The sequence below is a fragment of the Panthera onca genome, chromosome A3 (genome assembly GCF_046562875.1).
Source record: "Panthera onca isolate mPanOnc1 chromosome A3, mPanOnc1 haplotype 2, whole genome shotgun sequence".
Lineage (NCBI taxonomy): Eukaryota > Metazoa > Chordata > Mammalia > Carnivora > Felidae > Panthera > Panthera onca.
In genome coordinates this window covers 123,440,388-123,459,815 of record NC_138341.1, presented here as the reverse complement: position 1 = coordinate 123,459,815, position 19,428 = coordinate 123,440,388, and the positions used below count along the sequence as shown (strand labels likewise).

The 19,428-nt window shown below is 43.7% G+C and overlaps 1 protein-coding gene across 1 annotated transcript in view; it reads right to left on the bottom strand.

Annotated features, from left to right (window-relative positions):
- Positions 1–3,415: 3,415 nt before the first annotated feature.
- IFT52 (intraflagellar transport 52) overlaps positions 3,416–19,428 on the bottom strand; it is a 33,827-nt gene continuing 17,814 nt past the window's right edge. Inside the window, exons 9-14 of the mRNA XM_060618172.3 lie at positions 17,429–17,497; positions 13,298–13,452; positions 8,855–8,942; positions 7,887–7,995; positions 5,305–5,450; positions 3,416–3,732 (exon numbers count right to left, since the gene is read on the bottom strand). Coding sequence (XP_060474155.2) covers positions 3,685–3,732; positions 5,305–5,450; positions 7,887–7,995; positions 8,855–8,942; positions 13,298–13,452; positions 17,429–17,497 — 615 coding nt within the window. The 3' untranslated portion in view covers positions 3,416–3,684. The remainder of the gene's footprint in view (positions 3,733–5,304; positions 5,451–7,886; positions 7,996–8,854; positions 8,943–13,297; positions 13,453–17,428; positions 17,498–19,428) is intronic.

The following is a 19,428-nucleotide window of genomic DNA, read 5'->3' as shown; positions in this document are numbered from 1 at the left end:
TTTAATAAATAAATAAGTTAGCAAAAGCCAGACTGTAGGTAGATCTGTGAATAAGATACTCCAAATTTTCCTTCCTGCTCTTGGGGAGAGGAGAGACCTTTGTCCCCAACATGTTATCTCCCCTTTCTCATTATATCTCCTCTTCTTTTGACACTCAAGTTTCTCTGAGCAGAGATGTATTTGAGTTCAACAAATAAGATCTCCAACAGTTATTTTTATGCTGTTACCCACTAAGACTGATACTATCACTTTTTGTTGTTTTTGTGTTTGTATTTTTTTAAGGAGTTTTTAAACGTTTATTTTTGTGCATGCATGAGAGAGAGAGAGAGAGAGAGAGAGGGAGGGAGGGAGACGGACAGAGGATCTGAAGCAGGCTCTCTGTCAGCACAGACATGGGGCTCAAACTGACAAACCTCGAGATCATGACCTGAGCAAATGAGCCACCCAAGTGCCCCAGTTTTCGGGTATGTTTTAAGAGTGAAGTTGAAATACTTGTTCAGTTCCATTAACTTTTTCATTTCGAGAGGCTTGCATACCAGAAGTTCGAGAATATAGGTGAACAGCAACTGGGATAAAAGCATTCTTGTAGCTCATGTTTGAATTTATTTATTTATTTTTTTTTTTAAATTTTTTCCCAACGTTTTTTATTTATTTTTGGGACAGAGAGAGACAGAGCATGAACGGGGGAGGGGCAGAGAGAGAGGGAGACACAGAATCGGAAACAGGCTCCAGGCTCCGAGCCATCAGCCCAGAGCCTGACGCGGGGCTCAAACTCACGGACCGCGAGATCGTGACCTGGCTGAAGTCGGACGCTTAACCGACTGCGCCACCCAGGCGCCCCTCATGTTTGAATTTAAAAGCACCCCTGCTCACTACCTTAACCAGTGGATTGAACTTAATTTCTCTAATAGAGGACTGTGATATACACAGCATCAGCTATGAGCTATTCTTGCCAAAAATGTTTAATTCAAAGATAGTCAAGCCTTTAAACTTAACTTCCACTTTGCAGTAAAGGAGATAATGGGACAATAGACACCATCAGAAAAATCCAGAATGTGGGACATATAATTTAGTCTCCTCAAAAAAATCAATGTCATTAAAAAAAAAGAAAGAAGAAGGAGGAGGAGGAGGGGGTGGGGGGAGGAGGAGGAGGAGGAAGGGAAGGAGGAGGAGGGAAAGAAACACAGGGAACTGTGTTTTGGACTTAAAACAGATCAGAGACAATCAAATCCAATGTGTGAAACTTGACTGGATTCTGGCTTGAAAAAACATCTATAAAACATTTTGGGGACAACTGGGGAACATCTGACTAAGCATGAAATATCAGAAATGATAATGGTATACTGTAGTTATATAATGAAGTATATAATGTCTGAAGTTTAATATTAAGCATTCAGAAAAATATACACACATATATAAAGTATACATGGTAATATGTTAATTTTTAAAAGGTGGTAGGTATTGGTGTTTATTATACTATTTCCACTTTTCTAGATGTTTCAAATTTTTCAAAAAGTTGGGAAAAAACATACATCCTTGCCACAAGGGAAAAAGCCACATGACCCATGACAGGACAGGCCTTGCCCCCTCCAAGGCACCTTTTCAAGTCCATGTAATGGGAACAGCTCTAGGTTAGTAGGCAGGCTGTCAATGCTGCTCTGCCCCTAGGTCTCTCTAGGCCTCTGTGTCCCCTTTGGGAAGTAAAGTTGGATTAAATTCAGATAGATCCAAAAAGTTCTTGCTAAAATCGTAGGTATATGTTCTAATCATCTATTTCTACATAACAAACTATTCAAAATAAGTAGCTTAAACTGTGATTTTATAATGTTTGTGGATTCTGTGGATCAGGAATTGAGAAAGGTACAGGGACAGCTTGTCTGCTCCATGATGTCTGCCGCCTCAGCTCAGACAACTCAAAGGCTAGGGATGACTTGATGCTGGAGACAGGAATCAGTTTGGAGGCATCTTCACTCACATGTTTAGCAGGTGATACTGGTATAGGTTGGGACCTCTAGCTGTTGGCCAGGACACCTATATGTGGCCCATCCACATAGTCTATCCAAGTGGCCTCAGACTTCTTCCATTGTTGGCTTGTAGCTCTAAAGGTGAGTGTCCCAAGAGAACTAGGCAGAAGCTGTATAGCCTTTTATGACCTAGCTTCACAAGTCAGTGTCACTTCCACTATAGTGCCTAATTCAGAGGGAGGGAACATGGACCTCATCTCTCAATTGCAGGAGCATTAAACCCACAGTGTAAGAGAAGAGGATATGGGCTGGGAGACAATAGTTGAGTACATTTATGAAATGTATTCCAAATACATTGCCACAACACTCCAGTTGTTCTATGGCTAGTTTTCTCTCAGCTGGCCTCCAGATTCTACCCTCTGAGCAAAGTGGTCTCCTCCTTCCCCAAGACTCTGCTCTGACTTGGCTACTCTGAATAAGCCCCGCACTAGGGCTCCAGTGTGTGAGACAATGGAAGCCTGTGAACAGAGCTTTAACATGAATAAATAGTTTGAAATTCAGGATGTGAGCCTTTATTTCCAAGGCTCTGAATTTCTAAAAATGTTAATTCCTTGGTAGACTGTTCTCATGACTTCAATTATCAACTCCATATGAACAATAGCGATATCTTTTCTAAACCTCGGATTTCTAGCTATTTACTGGTTATTTCCACTGCTATGAATTGCCATCATCTCAACTGGATTCATATGCTCCAAAGCAGCTCACTTCTCAGAATCTCCATCTTCCAATAGCTCCACCACTTCCCAGGATACCAGGCTCAAAATCTTGCCAATCTGACCTTCCAACCATCAGACCAAATCTATTTCAAAATGCCACCTTTCTTACAACAGCACTTGAGTTCATCCTCATTACTTCCTCTTGGGGTTATATCACACTCTCCATAAATGGCCTTCCTTCCACAGTTCCCATCTTTATAGAACCCACCAGCTAAACTGTTCCCATTGCAACACATTCCTTACACACTGGTAGTGGCTCTGCAATCTTCTATCTGGCTTTGAGGGTCCACCAATGCAGGTCCCCAGTGTATCCAGTACCCAGCTGTCCCATTCAAGCACGTACAGTCTTTCCCATTGTCCTCGGGACAGATGATCACATCATTGTAACCGAAAATGACAATTCAGTGCTTCAGGAGCTCAGAGGAGGGTGGTAAAGTGTGAATGGAGACAACAGCCTCCAAATGGTTGTGTCCTGGGGGTAGCTGAGAAAGGAAGGGGTGAGTGATCTATGTAAGGAAGGTATCTATCTACTATTTCATCTTTTTCATTAAGCACATTTGGCGAACAGGTCATGTGGGTTAAGTTTGCTTTATATCCTTGAGGTAGTCCAAAAGCTGAATAATATTCATAATATTGACATTTATGCCTTTGATAAAAGAGACTCAAATTCAGAACTACAGTTGGAAGAAAAGACTTCAATGAAAGACTTTCATAAATTATAAAAGTACAGATTCAGTAGGTTTAATCTTAAAAATGGAATGTATCTTACATAAGGATCTTGTTAGAAACGCTATACCTATCTGGGCACTACAGAAGACGCACAGACCTTCCACAACTCATGGAAGAAAGAGTGTATAGACAATGTTGATAAGGAATTGAGAAACAATTCAAAAATAGTTTACAAAGGAATCAGGAGGCAGAAGATGCTTCAAGAGGCATGGTCCTCAGAAATTGTTCTGGAAGGCTGGTTCACTTGTATCAATGTCGTGTTCCTGAATGAAGAAATAAGACACAGAATTTTAGTATTTCAGTACAAAGCATGAAATGGGAAGTCTGGTGTTTTATACTTTGATTAAGATTCTGAACCATCATTAATTGGGACATATAGAAATCCCTGGCTTTAAGGCTGAATCCAGCTGGAGGATCAAGTTTTCACTCTCAGGACAGGGCTTTTGACTACTGCCCGCCACCCACCGCAATGAGCGGGGAGCAAATACAGTTGAAGGCACCAAGGCAAATACCACACCAGACTTCTTATCTTGGCCTTAGGGGCCTGTCTCTGCCTTGTCAGCAGGGTGAGTACTGCCGAGAACCTACCTGAGCAAAATTCCACATTTCAGTGCTCCGCAGTTATATCAACTCACTTCTGTGCTCCTCACAGCATTATATCAGAGCGCTGTTAATTGCCCCTATATATTCCAGTCTCCCCCACTGCATGTGGCTCAGGAAGAGATAGCAAAGGCCACTTTCATCTTGTTTACTACCACAGCCCCAACACCTAGCATCATGAGTACCCAGCAGAGTCAGTCCCTGCCAGTAGATTCCAACCATTCCACTCAGCACATACAATCCTAAGTATGTATATATTTATAGCCCTTCCCCCCAACCCCATTTACCATATCCTGAATGTCTTCCCAAGTCCTCAAACATTCTTCTAAACATTTTTAATCTTAGGGATGCGCCCTTGGTACTTAACTAGCTCCATACTGATGAAGATTTTTCTTCTGTTAAAACAGTGCTACACGGAGCATCCTGGTTGGCAAATCTACACACCTTCAGGATTATATTACTAAGACAAATTCTGAGGATTAGAATTGCTGTGTCAAAGGTACATACATTTTGAGGACTTTTAAGCAATATAAAAAAGCTCTCCAGAAAAGTGGGACAAATTTATTCTCCCATTGGTAGAATAGGTAGTATATAAATGCCCATTTCCAACGGTGGTTGAACATTTAATTTTAGAAATCTCATCAAGGGATAGACAAAATGAAGGCCAGGCATAATTTTAAAGCCCTTGATCCTCAGTCCAGAGAAAGATGATTTCCGTCATGAGGTGCTGACCTCATGGCCTGCTTCTGTATCCTGTGCTCAGGTCTCTCTAGCAACATTGACATCACTGCTATGCCTCAAAAAAGCCAGGCCAAGCCCAGCCTTCAGGACTTTGTACAGGTCTCCCTCTGCCAGGGACACTCATCTCCCAGCTATCTGCATGGCAAAATCCTCAACACTTTCAGGCCTTTGCTCCAATATCACCTTTGTAGTGAGACCTACCCTAACCACCCTATTTAATACTGCCACATTCAGCACGCTTGATCCCTGCTCTACTTTTTCTATGCCATCACCTTCTAGCATACCATGTGATTGACTTATCTATTATGTTTATTGTCTTCTGTCAAGCTTCAGCTAGAACATAAGTGCAGGGATCATGGTCTGTTTTGTTTACCTAGTAGATACTTAATAAATACTTGCAGAATGAATGAATGGCATAAAATACGAGAAGTCCAGTTTATGGAAGATACCACCACTCAAAGAGCTTCCACTTCAGTGGGCTTTCTAGGCTCTACCTGATTCAACTTCTTGAACTCCACTACTTGGAAGAAGATGTGCTCAAGGATATGTCTGGCATCTTGTTGGTCCTTTGGTAGTTTACTGGTTACTCCAAGAATATCACCACACTTCCTGACGTAGAATTCCAGGTCTTCTTCAGTACCTAAGCACAGTTGGAGCAGTCAGATTAACCCTTATTTCCTGTCCTTTCCAAAGTACAGACTTACTATGGTATAGGTGTCCCCTTGTCAGGTTCCTATACCTCTCAAGATCACTCACTTTTCCTAGGGTAATGTGACCACAGGACCTACACAGTAACAAACTAAAGAGATCTCTGATGTGCTGCTTTTATAAATCAGGACAAAAGTGTGACACTCCTAATTAGAATAAAACTGGGGGCGCCTGGGTGGCTCAGTCTGTTAAGCATCATCCGACTCTTGATTTCAGCTCAGGTCATGGTCTTGCAGTTAGTGAGTTCGAGCATCGGGCTCCCTGCTGACAATGTGGAGCCTGCTTGGTAGTCTCTCTCCCTCTCCCTCTCTCTTTCTCTCAAAATTAAATAAATTACACTTTAGAATAAAGCTGGAATGGCTCTGGCTCTCCTATTCCCAGATCCAGCATTCCTACATTACAAAGAATAGGAGGAACTAGAAGGAAATCAAATTACCATTCTCTGAATGTAGCAAGGACAATTATGAGAAGGGCATATGGGTATTTTAAATAGCATTTATTATAGCAATATTATAGAAAAGGAAATGAAAGAAGAAAAAAAAATCACTCATAATTCCACCAATAACATATCTCTGTGCAACCATCCCCAGCAGCCCTGTATCAAGGATGGACAGCCATTACAGCCCTTCTTACACTATACTGTAATTCCTTTCTGTTTTCCCCTTCTGATGTGCATTTTTTAAAGCTATGATAGAAATGTAAGTTTTTTATTAAAATATTCAAACCATAGGGGCACCTCGGTGGCTCAGTTAAGCATCTGACTCTTGATTTCAGCCCAGGTCATGATCTCATGGTCAGTCATGAGATCAAGCCCCACGTCAGGCTCCACACTGGGCATGGAGTCTGCTTGAGATTCTCTCTCTCCCTTTCCCTCTGCCCCTCCCCTACTCGTGCATGCACACACACTCTCTCTCTCTCAAAAAAAAAAAATCAAACCATACAGCTGCAAAAATCTCTTGCCCCAACTTTATCTCCACTGATACCACCTAAGGTAATTATTGCCATGTATGCCTACATATTTACATATGTGTAAAAAATAGGATCAAACTATAATAGTTCTGTAAGTTGCTTTCATTATTTAATGATGTCTCATGGACATCTTATGTCAAAGCTTATGCTCTGTATCTTTCCTTTAACAGATGTATAATATTTCGTTATTTTTTAAACCGAACCCTCTACTGATGGGCCATTAGACTGTTGTCAATTTTTTAATGCTACAATTAATATCTCTATAGCTATAATTTTTTGTTTCACATTTCTACAAGGATTTCTTTGGATAAACTGGATAAATTAGAAACAGAAATGCTGGGTCAAACCATCTGACACTTCACAGGTGTGTTATTCCTACTGCACCAATCACTACGTCTTGCTAATTTTTGCTGTTCAGCACTTACCACAAGGCTTGACAAAGAAGAGAGATGCAGTTAAGGTGTTCTACACTGAACTGTTTTTATTTTTGCAGTCTCCTTCCTGGTCCTTGGGTACATATAGATGTTGTTCATAGTTAGGATCCTAGTGAACATGGAATTTTATATCCTGCCCTTCCTCATTTAGGATTCTCACTTAAGTTCTATCAGTGTCACTCCCTGGCCCCTGGAAACCTCTTTTATAATGACATGTCATCCCATCAAATAAATGTGACACAATTTACTACCATTCCCCTGCTAGTGTACCCTAAGCCTATTCCCAATGGGTAAATAATTTTTATTCCTAATTTAAAAAATAAATAACATAGTAATCATCTATATGCCTTCACATATCTCCTTAGATTAGATTCTCAGGAGTGGGGTCACTGCCTCAAAATGGATGGTTAATTTTATGCCTCTAGGCACCTGTGTGCAGGCCCATTTGCTATGCATGTCAGGGGAGCACTGGGCCAAGAGTCAGGAGAACCACTCACCTCGTAGGCATGAGGCTTGGGGCCTCACCTCCTCATCCACATGTCAAGGTGGGTACACATAACTCTCCCAGGATCCCTTCCGATCTGAAGTCTCTATAATTCTTCTGGCCTTGACTGAATTTTCTTATTTAACGGCTCGTATGACCAATGACCTAGACTTGCTAAGTGGCAGCCAGGGTCAGAATGCATCCTATGGTTACTCAATAAGTCAGAACTAAAGACCTATAAGGGTTAAAGCTGAGACCTTGGCTTCTGCTTTGCATCATGTTCTAACTCACTGAGCAAACTGGCCTGAGAGAAACAACCAATATCATTTACATGAAATAAACAGAAACTCTCATTTTACACTGCCATTCATATTTTGTTCTCCCTGAACAAACTCCAGCTTTCTCTCATGGCAAATCTCAGAAGTTCACAACTACATAAAACTTACAAAAGAAAACAAAAAAAAAACCTGGCCAAACTTACACTTATTGGTAATCTGAGCGAGGCGGGCCTTCTCCGAAGAGAATGTCTCATCCAAGTCAAACAGCTCCAGTGGGGGAGGTGGTAACTCCCTGAAGCTGGGAGGGAAAACCTGAAAGGAAATCAGGTCTTTCATGAAAGAAGACATGCAAAGCCACAACTGACAGTGATAAGATGGAAGGAAATGAGAAGCCAATTCAGCCCTTCCCTGGGATGAACCACCCAAATGCCTGTCACCTCCTCCTGCCCTAACCCGTTAGACCGTATCAAGCAAGAGGACTAGTGCACTGTAAGCAATCAAACAGAATCAGCTCTAAAACAGCACTAAACTGATCAAACTGACACACCAGTGCCCACTAACTTGTGCAAGGACAAAAGCTTGGGGATAATTATGCTTATTTGTGTTGAACATCTGATTGGACAACTTGTTTCTCATTTAACTATGAGTTCATTAGGGGCAGAAATTGGGGAAGCAGATGTAGATCCATGTAGAAAGTGTATTCCAGAATGTGGTGGGATAAGAGAGTTTTGAAGGTAAGTTGACTTAATGCTGGACTGGAATGTTGAAAGTGACCTGTGCACACGTGACTACCCCCTGGGCTACAGACTGTGCTATGAATCTGAGGGCCTGTTGCCTAGAAAGCTGCAGTACAAAGCATTTCCTCCTTTCCACCCAGGATTTCTCCTATATACCCTCCAAGTACACCAGATGGGAAATGCTTAACGACCAGAAAAGTCCACGCCCTTGATTTCTCAGTTGGGAGCTACACCCAGTGGAAGTCCCTAAGGAGTACTAATAGGTTTGGTCTCTGCATGTTTACAGCCAGAGAAACACAACTTCCTGAGAAGTACCACATGCATTGGGTGTACAACTACACATGGTTGGGAGAAGGACCATGTGATGGCCCCGCTGGAAAGTAAGGACAAACAGTGGGGTTCTGTAGCAGGATCCCCCATGCACACCTACTCACCGCTGGCTGAAGGGCTGGCAGTGGGGTCTCAAACTGAGGTTGGATGAGCTGGAGAGGTTCATGTTTCACATTTAGCTGTTCATGGGCCCTGTGTTAGCAAGAAGACAAAAAAAGCAGGAATCAGGATGAGACACTGTGGCAAAGCACATCTAACTGACCACACTGCGCTGTTCTCCATCAAATCACGTGGTTCAACACTTTCACAGAAAAGCACACAAAATGTGTTGGTGTATGTAATGTAATGATCCTTTCACGAATATTCCCTACTGTGTCACATGGCACAACTATACTGTGAACTGAAGGGGAAAGTTTTTTCAAGTTTCATATCAGGCTTCTCCTAGACAGGCTTTTTCTTTTTACCCAGTGGACACTATAAATGTGGTAACTCACTCTGTTTCCTTATTTTTTTTCACCACCAAGAGACAGGAGTCAAATCTGAAGTCTGCTTCTTGCAACTGAACAGATCTATACAATATATACTTTTGTGTGCTCACTCAGCAAGTATTTACTGAATATGTACTGTGCACCAGGCGGTTTTATACACCAGGAGAACAGCAACGGTGAAAACAAGAGACCAAGGCAGCCCTCGTAAACTTACATTCTACTAGAGGAGAGACACGCAATAAACAAGACCCTAGATGACAGGTGTCAATACGTAGTAAGAAGAAAAGCAAACCAGGACAGAGGGATAAAGACAGGGAAGAGGCAGGGGGTACAGCCCTGAGTGAAGAAGTGAGAGAAGTGAGAGAAGCCCTGAGTGAAGTGAGGGAGGAAGTCATGCACTTACTTTCAAAAGTATCCCAGGCAGAGGCAAGAGCAAGGAGAACAGGAATAAGGGTGCTAGATATTTTCACAGAACCTCAGGGCAGCCAGAGTGGCTACAGCAGAGGGAGAACGCCAGTGATGAGTTTACAGAGTCAAGTGCTGACCTTACCCCTGTGTTTCTTTTTGATTATGGCTTCCCCTCTGCCTCCATTCTCTCAAACATTCCTTTTATCCTTTTGCACTGTAATAATTTTGTAAGCTGGCTGAACTCCTCTGGAAATGAGGCAAATTAAAATATACTCACCTAATTTAAACTATGAACACATTTGTGACCTTTTAAAATTAAGCTAAACAAGCAAATGTCAATGGGTGTGAACAAAGTTCATGCCTGCTTCTATGGACAAGTGATTGTAGAAAGGAAAGAGGTCTGTGACTTCAGAAAGGCACTTAGCTGAGCTGACTGCTATCACTGCCTCCACTATTCCCAGGTGCCTGGGGCGAAGAAGCTTTCCTGGCAATGCAGAAGATCCCTAGGGAGGGAACAGGAATAACTTTCACTGAGTACCGACTGCAAAACAACCCTGGTCAGTGGGTATAATCTCTTATAGAAAAAAAAAAGCAGAAGTATAGAGATAAAGAAGCTTCCCAAGGTCACATGGGTAAGAAGTGACAAAGGCAAGATTAGAACTCAGAGCTGGCCAATCCCTGCCAACCCAAAGCCCCATGACTCAGTCTATACTGAAGGCAGAATGTCATTAGGGGCAATGTTTAAGCTAAAGGTCCCACCACTGGCACACGAAGAACCCTGCTGCCATGATTTTCTGGCCTTGGCCATCCCAGCCATGATTTTTTGCTTTCTGTCTGCAGATGGAGCTGGCTACACTGAAGCCCTGTGTGAATAAGAAAACAAACGCCAGTGCATCTTCTCTTTCTTGCTCAGCTCGCAACTCGCCCAAATCTTCCTCCACCTACGAGTCACCGTGCGCTTGATGGGAGTGGGGGATGCGTGGAGAAACTAATCTTAAAACCAAGAAAACCTAATTCAGAAAGCTGACTGCGCGGTGGGGGTGCTGGGCGGGGGGGGGGGGGGGGGGATAAGGGGAGGAACAAATGCCAATGCTAAATAGAAACCTATGAAATGGGGCTGAGTTATCTATTTCCAGAACACCCTGGCCTGACCTCTGGCACTGTGTTTTCACCACTCTATGTCTCAGTCCCCAACCCATCAGTCCATGAACTCAGAAGGCAGGGACTCCACGCTCTTTGTCTCTACCTCACCCCCACAGGCATCAGTAAATACCAGATGGACAAATGAAGTTACTTCAGAGCAACATCATTCAGATGTTTAAATATTTAAAGGCTAATCGAATTTTTACTTAGAAAAGAGGAATTGTATTCAAAAGATGTTACTACCAAATATAAATTCCTAAGAGCACCATATAGAAACTGGCCCATAACTACTGTCCTTTGCTTTGGTATAAAAGACAAATTCAATTAAAAGAGCTATCTAAGCTCCAAAATATCTACTACTTGACTCTGATGGCACTAAAATAATGGTTCCAATCAATCCCACATTCAGCACAGTCACAACACCCTGATGTAAACCACATCAGAAGATGACAGAAAGCAAAGGCAGAAACTGGGTGGACTGTAACTCACAAGTGGGGCAGCCTGCTGTGCCTTTTGTTATTCTGAGAAAAGTTCCAACCACAGAGGAGGAGGAGCCCCGGGCCCATCTCCAGGCCATCTGGTTTCCCAGTTTCCCAGTTCTTTCCTACTCCCTGCCCCACACCCTTCCAGGGATTCTCCTGCTGCCCGCACTCCCCTGCCCCTCCAGCTCCTTCTCCCCAGCTTGCCAAAGGCCCTCCTCTTCTCCTCCTCAAAAGCAAGGGTAGCTGTGAGGCCCTGTCTCCAGCCCAATTCCCACTCCAGTGCTGTCCTTGAGAGTACCTAGCCCTTCCCCCACTTTTCTAATCACCTTCTCTAGGCCTCTTCAACATCTACACTGGTGGTTCCACCTGCATTCTTCACAGGGCAACCTCTCAGCCACATCAGATGGAGGCGCCTGGAGCAGAACTCCTCTCTCTCTCCTCTCCCCGCATCCTGAGAGCCAGTCCACAGCACTGCCAGGTGCCCAGATCCCTGAGGGAGAAACCACTATCTCTGACCTTGCCATCACAGCCTTCCATGGCCTGTGGCTTAGGATTCTTTCTTCCCAAACATCTCTTGAAACCACAGCTACTGCTCCCACCAGTGTCGCCCCTCAACCCTCCAATCTACTGTCAACAGTCGCCTAGCTGGTTTCTTCTACTCCCCCCACCCCCCCATCAATTGTATAAACTGCCGCAAGGCATTGTTTTATCTGGTTTTAGAAAACAGATTCAATCCTGTCCCTCCTCTAGAGGTCTTTACTAGCATCCCATTCACAAATTAGGCCCTTGCCCTGAGCCTCAGGCTGTCTGCCTTGGCTTCTTATTTCTGTGATGCTCAGGCAGGTCTCCTCAAGTGCCCGTGCTGGAGAACACAGAACAGATTGTTGCGGGGCACTTCAGAGGACCAAGCTTTCAACTATTACTAAGTTGGCCTCATTTGAAGTCAAGGCTAAATGCAGTTCAAAGAGCAGTTAGAAATAAACTTCCTTGCCTGGACACACCTACACATGTGAACATGTGGGCTTTGCACAGAAGCTACATCATCGCCCACCTCTCTCTCTGAACATCCCTGTCATCTCCTGAAGCCTCTTCACCCCTTACGGGGGAGCACCCAGTACAGTGCCAAGCAGACACAAGGCCCCCTAAACTGTTTGTTGAAAGAATCAATGCCTGGCTAAGAGGGCCCCTCTTTCATAAAGGCTTCCCTGCTCACCCCCTTAAGAGTCAAATTCTCACTCTTCATTACGCCCATGTTTAGCATTAATACAATGACCTTGCACCACAGCCTGTGTCTGTCTCCTGCATTAAACCATGAACTGTGGACACAGTGCCTGGCACAGGAGGTGGTCAGTAAGTATCTGGGGAACCTGAACATAAATACAGCAGTAGGAAGTTAGACACTCATCAGTAGTTTACACCCTCAGCCTTTGGTTTATCCAGATGTAAACCCCATGCCTGGCCAAAGAGGCTGAGAAATGTTGCCCTCAGTCCCTGTCCCTGTCATTAGGAATGGACAATAACAACAAGCAGGCAACAGAGCAGGCAATGAAACAAGAGAAAGCCCCAGTCTGAAAGCCATTCAGGCTCCCACCTTGGGAGAAGACCTTACCCTCCCTAAACCTGTTTCCTCAGCTGGAAATGCAGCAGGTAATTCAGAGGCAATTCAAAGTATGAAGTGAAGTAATAACATGGAGTGCCTGCAGGGCACCTTGCCTAACCAGCTCACTTTACTCGGAGCTCCTGGGGGCATGAGACCCTCTTTGCAGAAACCAGGTAAGTCCCAAGCAAACCAGGACAAGCTGGTTGCCCCAAATGCCTGATACAGAGCCTGGGACACAACAGGAGACTAATAACTGCAACCCCCACCCCAATTTTCTCAGCTATCTTTGTCGATCTCATCAGAGATCTGAGAACATGTTTTGCATACCACATATGCCATGACCCTATCTCCCGTCCCCAGGCTCATGTTTTCAAACCAAACACTCAAGAATGAAGTTCAGTGCAGCTGAGAGCTACAGGTACTGACTTGATGACCTTGGGGAGGGAGGTGGTATCCAGCTGGTAAATGGACAGATCGAAGAGGGTGGTAAAGTCTCTTGGGTTCTCATCGCCCTCCTGGAGACACACTCGAAGCCGCTCTGACAGGGTGGCTGTGTCGGGCAGCATCATGTAGTCGGAAATCTGAAAGCCACAAGAGGGTTCATCACACAGCACAGCAGGAGTAAGAATTTCATCTGTCTAACTCTGCAATAGTTCTGCTCTTGCCAAGAGATTTCACTGTCTCTGGTCACTAACAACTAAACCTTAAATAAGCCATTTCATGTGGAAAGAGGAATAAAAGTCACTTGGCTAAACCCCAACGCTGGTTAAATCCAACTCTGTAATTCCTCATGCAGTACTGAACACAGCTGGATAAACAACCATGCCGACTGGCCTCCTTTTGATTTCCTGACCACTGATCTCAAGTGCTCAGCAATCAGCTGTATTTGCCTAGTTCATTCACTTCCCGTTGTCCTAGGCAATACCTTCCTTTTGTCGCTTCATCCATCTCAAACAATTTTACCTTTCTTAATTTTAGCTGAAGACCTTATTTTCTATTTCAGTTGAGAAAACAGAAGCAATCACAAAAGACAGTCCACAAGCTCCCACTACAGCTATCCATCCACCAGCATCTAGGCCTTATACTCGGCTTCCTCTCCTGTTATATGTATGAACCGCCTGTGACCCCGGCACAGATGACCCTCCCACTTGGACACTAGATCCCAGCCCTTCTCACCTAACCAAGGACATGCCTCCAGCACTGCTGAGAGCCCTAAATGATGACACATGCTGTGTGCTGGTAACTGTAAAAGACCAGGAAAACCTAAATGTCCATCAATAGGAGACTGGTTAAACATACTTCAGTACAAACATTAGAAAATAGTCTTAAAGAAACAAAATGAACAAAAATAGAAAGAAAGCTCTTTATATGTAAATAAGGAAACATCTCTAAGACATATTGCCAATTTTAAAAACTAAGGTGGTGAATACACACAGTGCCATCTGTGTAAAACAAAAAGGAAGGAGATACACACACATACTTGTTTGCTTATAGATATATAAAGCATCTCTGGAAGAATATACAAGAAACAGTTGAGATTGTTGTCACTGGGGAGGGGGACAAAGTGGTTCAGCAAAAACAGGAGGGAAACTGTTCATTGCGTATGCTTTTGAATTCCCAACTGTGAATGCATTACCTACCTAAAAAGTACATTTAACTTTAAATAAAGGCGTGCTGACAACAAGAAGTTGACTCCTAATTGCCCTCTGAAGTCCCCTGCAACAATGTGTTCCACATTTTCCAGTGCCAGAACTTGAGGAAACACACTTAAGCATTACAGAAATAAGCCTATACAAACAGGCTCGTTTTTCTCTATATCCCAAGAGATGTATGTCCCAAGAGATATGTCTGTGTTAGAGGTTTCAACCCGGTAACAGAATGGGGGTTGAAGGTGAGAGCAATAACAAAGGCCCTGACTGTGTCAGAACACGCACAGCAGGAACATCAGTAAGGGCCAAGCATCCCAAAGGTCCTGAGGATGGTTCGCATCTTTGCACAGAGACTTGCTACCAAATCCTAGTTCAGAAAACCATCAAGACCTTAGATGTCCAGACAGAAACATAAGAGTGTTCCCAAGACCACTGGTTTTCATGACTTCCTAGCAGATTTAGAGATTAAAACTTGTCATGTAAATCCTCTTAGCTCTTTACTCAGCTACCATTTCATTAAGTAACATTTGAAACTGAGCTGTTGTCTGGGTTTGAAACCTATTCCAACATAAGATTTTATCTGAAATCATATGAAGTTTGGATTTTCAGAATTTCTTACTTTGCAGCATTACTGGGCCCAGCATTTTACTTGCCAAAGCCTTACAATGCAAAGGACATTTGCACCAGGTCTCATATGCAGAACATACAGGAGACTGCATGATTTTAGAGAAAGGCCTCAACGACCCCATCTTCCTCTGGCTCCCTATTGACACTTCCCTTCTGAACCAGTCCAGTGTCGCGTGCGGTAGACAGTCAACAACAGAGCAGCAGAAAAGCACACGCTCCAGAATCAGCCTAACATGCGCATTAGTTATGGCTGGCCAGGTATCAACCTCAGCAGGGACCTTGAAGAATGTACTTACTTCCATTTCCTCAGCTAGAAAACAGGAATGGCAGAAACTTAGTAAGAGCAGGTGGCCACAAAGACCAGGAGCAGACACAGCATCTCGTAGTGCTGCTTCCCTCGGCCCCCAACGCCCTAACTAGGACTGGCAGCTGTCAAAGATGCTATCCGCTCAAGAGTTGGGTCCTGTGAGATCTGAAAAGTGAATTCCTGACTGTACCCCAATTGTTTTATTTGGGAGGCTTATATCACTTTTCGGGAGGAATTTAAGCAAAACATCCATATACTTCATGTTTCCGTATGAGGGAATGTTTTAGACACGGGGCTCTTCTGTTTCCTAACCCAAGTCCGTTTTGGGGAGGCCACACCCTCAGCTGAGGGAGGAAGCAGGCAGCAGTCCACCATTTCTGACCATATTCTTACCCGCTCCCTGCTATCCGCAGCCAGGAAATCACTTTCCTGACACTTCAGAGTTTAAGAAACAGAGACACAATTGTAGAGCAAGTAGACTTTGGGTTTTTGTTTTTTGTTTTAATTTTTTTATTTTTTAAAATAAACATTTTTGGGGTTTTTATTTATTTTGAGAGAGAAAGAAAACACACACTCAAGCACGCGTGGGAGCGAGGGGCAGAGAGAGGGAGAAAGAGAATCCCAAGCAGGCTCCACACTGTCAGCACAGAGCCCAACACAGGGCTCGATCTCACAAACTATGAGATCATGACCTAAACCAAAATCTAGAGTCGGATGCTTAACTGACTAAGTCATCCAGGCGCTCCAGAACAAGCAGACTTTGAATAGAGACCTGGGTTTCAGTTCTGGCTCTGCAAGTGTTTGCTCTTGGGGCATACTGCAATCTTGCAGAATTTCCATTTCCTCATCTCTAAGATGAGAATAAGACCATCTCCTTCCCAGGGCTGTTGTAAGGATTATATAAGATGACTTATGTGGAAGTATATGATACACAGTGCTTGTATATAATAAATACAAGGGTTTAAGAAAGTCTGACAGCTGTATAGCGCTTCCTACACCTTTTAATTTAATAAGTAAGTATACATCTATTAATTGAGGTCTCACAATTATCCTGTGAGACAGAGTACAGATATTGGTGTGTCTGTGAGAGATGAGAAAACCAGGACAAGAAAGGGTTAGAAATAGCCTGCTTAATGGGGCGCCTGGGTGGCTCAGTCAGTTGAGCGTCCAACTTCGGCTCAGGTCATGGTCTCGCAATTTGTGAGTTTGAGCCCTGCGTCGGGCTCTGTGCTGACAGCTTGGAGCCTGGAGCCTGGAGCCTGCTTCGGATTCTGTGTCTCTCCATCTCTCAGCCCCTCCCCTGCTCATGCTCTGTGTCTGTCTCTTAATAATAAATAAATGTTAAAAAAATAAATAAAATAAATAAAAAAAGAAAGAAATAGCCTGCTTAAGGTCTGATGGCCAGAATGGAGCAGGACAGAAAAGCAGGTTTCTGGCCCCTATTTCCACGCTGGTCTCACTCTCCATCATCTGATAAATAGTATCCTAAAGGATTTAGGACTGTTGTTCCTAAAGGCACCAAAATTATAGTTTAAAATTTAAATTCAGATGATGTTTATTCAAAAAAAGTTATTTCTATATCCTTCGTATTTCTGAAAGAAGTATTTCTCTACAAATAATGATCTTGAAAGCTTGGCATATACATATAAAGAGGTTCCCATCTCAATTAAATCTATAATTCACTGATCGTTTTTTTATAATGTGGTTTTCATCACCCCAGAAAGCATCACTTCTTTCCATCTGTCTTACAGATAAAGTAAGAGATACATAATCCTTTGGAGCTGGTGCTGGCAGGCTGGACCCATTTGTTCACTTAGAAGGGTTTTTTGTTTGTTTGTTTGTTTTTTAAGTAAGTTCCACGCCAAATGTGAGGCTCGGACTCATGACCTGGAGATCAATAGTCGGATGCTCTTCTGACCGAGCCAGCCAGGTGCCACTCACTTTGAAGTTTTTTAATGATTCACAGACCCCTACCTCTGGGTCCTCAGCATCAATCTGGTTTAAGTGGATGTCTCCTGTCGTGAGCCACTGGAAAACAACATCCTGGATTTAAAAAACAAACACAGGGTTACACTTGGTTATTTGAGAAAACCAAAGTGGGACTAGATAACTACATCAATTAAGAAAAAATGATAAAGGGAAAAAGACTATACAGCAGTGATTCAAAAAAAAAGAGTAACCACCATTCCCTTGGTGAAATCATACGAATTCAAAGTTTTCTTCAGCCTAATGTCACTTTTACTACTGGAAAGTTATTATTTGTCTTAGGGCACTTTCACCTCTAACCACAGGCCAAAATTTATTAAAACTTGCTCATGATCAATCCCAAAACAACTCCTGTTTAAATGTGCCCATGACAGGGGTACCTGGCCGGCTCAGTCAGAAGAGCATGCAACTCTAGATCTTGGGGTCATGAGTTCGAGTCCCACGTTGGGTATAAAGATTACTTAAAAAAATAAATTAAAAAACTGGGACGCCTCGGTGGCCCAATCAATTGAGCATCCAACTTCAGCTCAGGTCATAATCTCACAGTTGGTGGGTTCGAGCCCCATGTTGGGCTCTCTGCTATCAGTGCAGAACCTGTTTTGGATCCTCTGTTCCTCTCTCTCTCTGCCCTTCCCACAATCATACACTCTCTCTCAAAAATAAATAAACATTTTAAAACAAATAAATAAGGGGCACCTGGGTGGTTCAGTCGGTTGAGCGTCTGACTTTGGCTCAGGTCATGATCTCACGGTTTGTGAGTTTGAGCCCCGTATCGGGCTCACTGCTATCAGCCTGTGAGCACAGAGCCCTCTTTGGATCCTCTGTCCCCTTCTCTCTGCCCCTCCCCCGCTTGTGCTCTCCCCCCAACCAAATTATTTAAATAAATAAATAAATCACTTTAGAAAATAATTTTAAAATTATTTCAAAAAAAAATGTGCTATAAAGTAGACTGTATCGGGGCGCCTGGGTGGCTCAGTGCGCTGGGCATCTGACTCTTGATTTCAGCTCGAGTCATGGTCTCACAGGGGATCTCATGGGGTCTCAGCTGGGATTGAGCTCCACGTTGGGCTCCATGCTGATGGTGCAGAGCCTGCTTGGCATTCTCTCTCTCTGCCCCTTTCCCACTCATTTTCTCTCTCTCTCACTCTCTCAAAATAAACAAACTTAAAAAAAAAAAGAAAGTGGACTATATCTAGATACCCCTGAAATGTGTCTAGAGACACTAGAATTTCATGTAGATTCCACAGAAACAAGATCTTAATCAATCTCTCAATCCAGTAACAGTCCTTGAGGCTGAAGGAATTTGTTCCATTAATGAAAAAGTTCAGGGGACCTCCTTCCTCTAGCAAGTGAGTCACCAGAATCACACCAATGTCCAGCTCTGGCACCCACCGTCTGTCATTCTTCACAGGACATGTTTCCACCACACAAAGCTGACAAACAACTGCAATGCCTTTACCTCATTCCCCACATCAACCAGTGACCAGTCCTGTCATAACCCCTCCTGACACCGCTCCTGCCAGCCGGCCCTTCCCCTCATTCTCGCCTTCCCTACCTTCACTCATGTCAGCGTCCCTTGCTGCCTGGCTGACTCTACCAACCTCATAACTGACTCCACCTCCTCTCTCTCACCTGCCACATGCCTGACAGAAGAGTTTTTCTGAAACACAGATCTGACCGTGCTCAAGGCTGCTGGACACTCTACATGGGCTCTCCACAGCTTTCTGCAGAAAGTTCAAGTTCCTGGGCTTTACGTGTGAGGCCCTGGTTGAGCTTACTCCTCACCTCCAGGGTTGGCTCCCACCCCAATTTGGCATGCTTGAAAACATTCACCATATCCTTCCCTTCTCTTTTCTTTTTCTAAAGAGGGAGACAGAGAACACCTGTGAGGGAGGGAGAAGGGCGAGAGAGAAAGAATCCTAAGCCCCATGCTCAGAGGGGAGCCCAATGTGGGGCTTGATCCCATGACCCTGGGATCATGACCCAAG